Source organism: Myotis lucifugus, unplaced genomic scaffold (assembly GCF_000147115.1).
Source record: "Myotis lucifugus unplaced genomic scaffold, Myoluc2.0 scaffold_244, whole genome shotgun sequence".
In the NCBI taxonomy this organism is placed as follows: Eukaryota; Metazoa; Chordata; class Mammalia; order Chiroptera; family Vespertilionidae; genus Myotis; species Myotis lucifugus.
The window spans coordinates 1,283,077-1,289,850 of record NW_005871292.1 but is presented as its reverse complement, the minus strand read 5'-3'; the positions used below and the strand labels follow the sequence as shown (position 1 = coordinate 1,289,850).

Below are 6,774 nucleotides of genomic sequence, written 5' to 3'. Positions count from 1 at the left end.
CTGGGTGTCCCCCTGGGTTCCTAAATTTGGAAAGGTGTAACCACTCAGCAGAAGAGGCAGTTCTGGGATTCAGGATTCACACACAGGTCCAACTTGGATCTCTCTTCTGCTCCCAGGAAGGCCTATGTCTTAAGGAGAGACATCAGGTGGTGCACTCATTCCCACCACCACCACCCCCCCTGCCGCCCGCCCACAGCAACCTTACCAGGACCACATCACCCTGCCCATGTGGCCAGATACTAGCACAATCTGGAATATCAGGTCTATAAATCACTCAGGTGGGGCACATAAAGCTGTTCTCTCATGCTGGTCTGCCTGCTTGACCTCTTGTCCCTTTTTCCAGACACTCTCCTCCCTTCCTAAGGAGGGGCCTGGGCATATATAGGGAGCCACTGTGGGAGAGGCTGGCCAGAGAAACTGCAGGCAGAGAAGGTGAGGAGGGGACTCTGGGGGTCTGGATGGGTAGAGGGAACTGGGGTGGTCTGAGGCGCAAGGAGGGCCAGTGCTGAGCTCTGGCCAGGGAGTGCCCTGCTTGGTCCTCACTATCCTCTTTTGTAAAATGGCCCATCAACCAGGGTTGTGGGAAGCTGAGCGCACTCAGTACCAGCCTAGGCCCAGCAGAGAGCAAGGACCAGCCCATGGCAGTTGGGGCGCAGTGGGTCCAGCTGGACCTTCCCTCCTCTCCTGACTTTTGCCTGGCCTCATCCCTGCTCATGTGTCCCAGGCACGACTATGGCTTCTGCAGCAGCAGAGGCGGAGAAGGGATCTCCGATTGTGGTGGGGCTGCTGGTCGTGGGCAACATCATTATTCTGGTGAGACATCCCCCAGTGCTGGGAGCTGAGTGGGAGGTGGGGAGAAGGGGGCAGTCCTGAGCCTGAGGGTGGAGGCTGAGGGCCCAAGACTCCCCAGCAGGCCAGTGTTGTAGGCTCTCAAGTCAGAGCAGCCTGCATTCGAATCTCAGCTCTGCCTCTCTTATCAGTGTGATCTTGAGCAAGTGACTTTAATTCTCTGTGCCTGTTTCCCCATCTACAGATTATGTCCTCATTATGGGGATATTTGTGTGGATTAATCCATGTATGACCCTCAGCTCAGAAAAAGTAATTAAGAAATGCTAACTATCGCCCTAGCCAGTTTGGCTCAGTGGATAGAGCATTGGCCTGTGGACTGAAGGGTCCCAGGTTCGATTCCAGTCAAGGGCACATGCCCGAGTTGCAGGCTCAATCCCCAGTGGGGGGCGTGTAGGAGGCAGCTGATCAATGATTCTCTCATCATTGATGTTTCTGTCTCTCTATCTCCCTTCCTCTCTGGAATCAATATAAATATATATTTAAAAAAAGAAATGCTAGCTATCAACATTAATATGATTACAAATATAAAGTGCCTGCTTGGCACACAGGAAGCCCATGATAATGAATAATAACAATGTCTTTTTCTTAATATTTAATGTTTTTTTTAAAAAATATGTGATGCCTGTACATGGCTCTGGGGCCAGACAGCCTGGGTTCAAATCCCAGCTTTGCCACTTTCTATTGTGGGACCTGGGGTCATCTCTCTGAGCCTCAATTATCTTATCTGTAAGATGGAGATAAAATAGTAGTGCTGAGAGGATAAAATGAGTTACTGGATTAATGTACTTAGACCAGTTTGGTATGTGTGGTTACTCTTTGTATTAGTCATAACAACAATGTACATTACAGCTGGTAACAATAATAGTCATCACACAGAAACCAATTATGAGGTCCAATTACGAGGTCCAATGCCTGGCACACAGGAAGTAGTCTAGGAGTGTTAGTTTGATTGTTGTCAAACAGATCTACCAAGAAATTCCCACTCTTTTGTTCCCCATTCCTTATCCCGCAGGTAACTAGATGTTTAGTTTTTCCAACATGCAACAAATGCAAGCAATAGGAGCATATATACCAATTTCCTCCCTTTCCTCGCCCCAAATGTCACTCATTCCATATCCTTTTTATGCCTCCCATTTTCTCCTGCTCACATAGCCTATAGGCCACTCCACAGAAGTCCTCAAAAGAGCCCCTCTGTCCTTTCCCACAACTGCATAGCACTCCATCGTGCTACAGGGGATCACCTGTGGTTTGTGATTTTCCTACATGGGCACGTGTGTGTGTAGGGTTGATTTCTGCAAGTGGAATTGCCGAACCAAAGAGTTGATATATTTGTAATTGTTCTGGGAATGGTCAGATTCCCCTATTCAGAGAATAACACTAGTAAGGAAGGGCAGGTTGACCAACCATCTCCTCTGTGCCAGTCATCACTCAGGCTTTGCATGTGGCATCTCCTTTTGCCCTTAAAGCAACTGGCAGTGAGGGGAGAGGGGCAGTTCTGACTGGGCCCTCCTTCCTTTCTGGCCTCTGTCTAGCCTCAACCCTGTTCATGAAAGGCGATGTCTTTGCCTCTCTTATTACATGCCCACTTTACTGAGCAGGCAGTAGAGGTTCAGAATGAGGAAGGAACTTGCTCATGGAGACTCATGCAGCTGGGGATGTTGCCCCTGAGTTGGTCCTTCTAACCTGCTGCTCTGTCTAGCTGTCAGGTCTGGCCCTGTTTGCTGAGACAGTATGGGTGACAGCTGACCAGTACCGTGTGTACCCACTGATGGGTGTCTCAGGCAAGGATGATGTCTTCGCTGGTGCCTGGATCGCCATCTTCTGTGGCTTCTCCTTCTTCGTTGTGGCGAGCTTTGGTGTGGGTGCAGCGCTCTGCCGCCGGCGGTCCATGATCCTCACGGTGAGTCCCCAGGAGGAGGGAATGGGGACACGTAGGCACAAAGATCATCCTCATAGATTCATAATAACAACCACCACTGCAGCCACTAGTGTGTGTTCAACATGGCATTACACCCAGGCCTCATGGTAATCAATCATTTTATTTCACCTTCCCATAACCCCCAAACCTAGGCTCGGCTGTCACCATAATTTCAGAAAGAAAACTTGGACACAGGGGAGGAAGGGCATAAAGCTCTCTACACAGGAGGACAACTCTTGAGTAGCAGGACTGGGATTTGAACCTCAGTTAATTGGTCTCCAGAGTTTGTGCCCATAAGTGGTGCTGTCGATAATGACAATAATAATAGCACAACCAGCATTTAATGAGTGCTCTTTACTTTCTAAATGCTTTACATGGATAGTTCATTTATTCCCCACAACTCCATATGAGATACCGTCGTCGTCATCATCATCATCATCATCATCATCACCGTCATGAGCCCACTTGACAGTTGAGATTGAGGCTCAGAGAAGTGAAGTCACTTATCCAAGGTCACACAGCAAGTGAGTGACTGAGCCTGTGCTCTCAGTCTCTGCCAACAACAATTGCACCAACAATATCCACACTTCCCAAGGGCCTCTCATGTGCCTCATATGCTAAGCAGTTTAGAAATGAACTCTCAATCCTCCCAGAACCCCTCTGAGGTTACTAGATGAGGAAACTGAGGTTCAAAGAAGCCAAAGCCCAGGTAGTAGGGAAAACAAGGATTCTAATCCTGGCCTCAGTGACACAGAACCAACACTGTGCTTCCTCTGTAGTTGAGGGCCTTTTAAATTCCCAGGAGCACAACTTATTCAATCAACAAATGCTAATTGAGCAAGAACCATGTGCCAAACCCTATGCTAGGCACCGGAGCTATCTAGTGAGCAAAACATAAAGCCCTTGTCATAGAGGAAGATGCTCTGAGGGGGAGAAGACAGTGACTAGGGAAGGGTGAGCTGGAACTGAGGAAGAGGGTGGGGAGGCCTTGCAGCTAGAGAAAGTAAAGGCCTGGGGGAGGTGAGGAATGAGCCTGGGTGTGTATCTGCAGGAAGAACATTCCAGGTGAAGGGAACAGCAAGAGCAAAGGCTCTGAAGCCAGAGGAGGCCAGGAGGCCAGTGGGGGTGGGGTGAGAGAGGAGCCGAGGTGAGGGCAGATGGGGTTGGGGAGAGAATAGTGGGCGGTGGCATGGAGGATGAGGGAAGAAAGGGAAGGTGGGCCTGTCAGGTGGGCCTTATGGGCCTTAGTAAAGACTTTGGCTTCACCATAAGATGGAGCCACAGAAAGGCTCTTTTTTTTTCCTTTCCTGTTTTCCTTCTTTTAAAATTTCTTTCCTGCATTTAATTCTCTGGCATAACAATTTAACCAAAGCCCTAAAAGTTCACCCAACTAGTAAAAAAAGTTTGTGTCTGTCTATTAGTTTGTCATTAAATAAGACATAGAAGTTTTAAAAAACACATTATAGGAAATTTCAAACATAGATGAGAGTAGAGAGAATGGCCTGATGAACCCTGTGTACCTATCACCTGGTTTCAACACAATTAGTCACAGACTGGCCAAGTTTGTCTCCTCTGCTCCACTCTCTGCCTGCCCACATTTTTATTTCCTGGGGTATTTTGAAGCACATTCCAGACACCAAGTCATTATAAATACTTGAGTGCACATTTCTCTGAGTGATAAGGACATTGTTTTAAAGCAGTCGGGCAAGTTAATGCCACAGCATTTCATCTCAGCAGTAGAGTTAGCAAATCCACGCCCCACACCCTGTTGGTTTAAGGGTGAAGGGAAGAGGTGAGGACAGGGATATCATTTACATTAAACACCAGTCAAATAAATTTTTCTTTTTTTGTACAACCATCATGCTGCTGGCACACCTGCAAAATTCACCCTGGTTTCTTCAAATCTATCTTCCAATACCCAGTCTGTGCTCAAATGTCCCTGGTTATCTCAAGAATCTCTCTCTCTCTCTCTCTCTCTCTCTCTCTCTCTCTCTCTCTCTCTCCCTCTCTTTTTTTTTCCTTCCTAGAGTAGACATTTATTTTACTGCATCCAAGCATATCCATTAACTTCAGGAAATACTTTACATATATTTTCATTTCATTTTCCTCTAACTTTCTATTATGGAAAATTTCAAACATACAAAAAAGGGGAAAGACTTGAACAGTGAACACCTGTATACCTATCACATAGATGCTACCATTCACATCGTTCTATACATTTTTAAGAATTTTTCATTTCCTTTGAGGGGGTGTGATTCCACAGGTTTTGCCCTGACTGTGCTGTTTGTTTGTCCCTGTCTCTATCTCTCCCCAGTACCTGGTGCTCATGCTCATTGTCTACATCTTCGAGTGCGCCTCCTGCATCACATCCTACACCCACCGAGACTATGTGAGCCAGTCAGAGGCCAGGGGAGGGGCATGACTTCTGGGGGGAGTGTGTTGAGGGTCTCAGGCTAAGAGTGGAGGTCGACTTTTCTTCCCACCCAACCCCACTGGACCCTATTCTTCCTGGCCCTCCACAGATGGTGTCCAACCCATCCCTGATTACCAAGCAGATGCTGACATTCTATAGTGCAGACACAGACCAGGGCCAAGAACTGACTCGCCTCTGGGACCGTATCATGATTGAGGTGAGCAAGGATGGGCAAGGGTGGCAGGGAGGCCGGGAGGACCTGAGGCCCTGACTGCAGAGGTAGATAGGGCTTCCATTATGCCCACAGGTATATGATATCCACTCATTTGGTTCTTATGAGGGAGGCTCTTAGTCATTGTCATTTTTCAGATGACTAAACTGGCCCCAAAACAGGGAAAGTCACTTGCCCAGAGTAAGTGGCTGAGCTGGAATCCAAACCTGGCAGCCTAAGTCCAGAATCCCTGCTCTTAGTCGTGACATATATTATCTTAACAGCAAACATTTAATGAGCACTAACTTCTATTTAGCACTGTTCAATGCACTTTGAAAGTTTATTTAATCCTCACAACTACCCCATAAGGGAGATCAGCTTTTTAGTGATGAGGAAACTGAGGCAAGAGGTTGAGGAGCTTGAACAAGGTCACACAGCTGGTAGTTCACAGAACCAGAAGGATTCAAACCCAGGATGTTGCATTCCAGAAAACCATATTCTTGGCTAAGCCCAACATGACATGGCAGCACAGAGGAGAATATTGAGGATTCAAGGGAAATTGAGGTCCCAATTCAGCTTAAGTCATATAGCTAGCCAGGATTAGAGCCCATGTTTAAAGGGCCTATGTTTTCATCTTTCAGGGCCCACAAAGTAAACACCCATAGGGACTAGAAAAAACAACAACACAAAAATCCACCTTTGCTGTCATTTAGCTCAGGTTTTGTTGACAGTGAACTCAAAAGAATCCTATATAATAAAACCCTAATATGCAAATTGACCAAACAGCAGAACGACTGGTCACTATGATGTGCACGGACCACCAGAGGGCAGACAGTCAATGCAGGAGCTGCCCCCTGGTGATCAGTGCGCTCCCACAGTGGGGGCGCCACTCAACCAGAAGCCGGGCTCAGGTTGGTGAGCACAGCAGTGGTGGCGGGAGCCTCTCCAGCCTCCACTGCAGGCAGGTGGTAAGGAGTGAGGGGTCCTGTACTGCGAGAGCCCCAGACTGCAAGAGGGATGTCTGACTACAAGCTTAGGGTTTGGGCCTAAGCCGGCAGGCGGACATCCCCTGAGGGGTCCCAGACTGCGAGAAGGTGCAGGCTGGGCTGAGGAACGCCCCCCACCCCCACCCAGTGCACAAATTCCATGCACCGGCCCTCTAGTTTTAAAATAAATCATGATTGTGGGTTTGATCCAAATCCCTCATCAGCCTCTTGGTTCTGGAACAAATATCTTCTGGTCATTGCTCACACACACAGACACTGCCCTCCTCCTTGAGGCCCAGGACATGGGGAAGTTGGGCCCAGCAGTGGCCCAGAACAACCTTGCCCTTTCTCACTGTCTGACCTCAGGCAAGCAGCGGTCTGCTCTGAGCTGGAGCCT

The 6,774-nt window shown here is 48.1% G+C and overlaps 1 protein-coding gene across 1 annotated transcript in view; it reads left to right on the top strand.

Annotated features, from left to right (window-relative positions):
- The first annotated feature begins 732 nt into the window (after positions 1 to 732).
- Positions 733 to 6,774, top strand: part of UPK1A (uroplakin 1A) — an 8,079-nt gene continuing 2,037 nt past the window's right edge. Inside the window, exons 1-5 of the mRNA XM_023762365.1 lie at positions 733 to 813; positions 2,549 to 2,749; positions 5,082 to 5,156; positions 5,290 to 5,397; positions 6,749 to 6,753. Coding sequence (XP_023618133.1) covers positions 733 to 813; positions 2,549 to 2,749; positions 5,082 to 5,156; positions 5,290 to 5,397; positions 6,749 to 6,753 — 470 coding nt within the window. The remainder of the gene's footprint in view (positions 814 to 2,548; positions 2,750 to 5,081; positions 5,157 to 5,289; positions 5,398 to 6,748; positions 6,754 to 6,774) is intronic.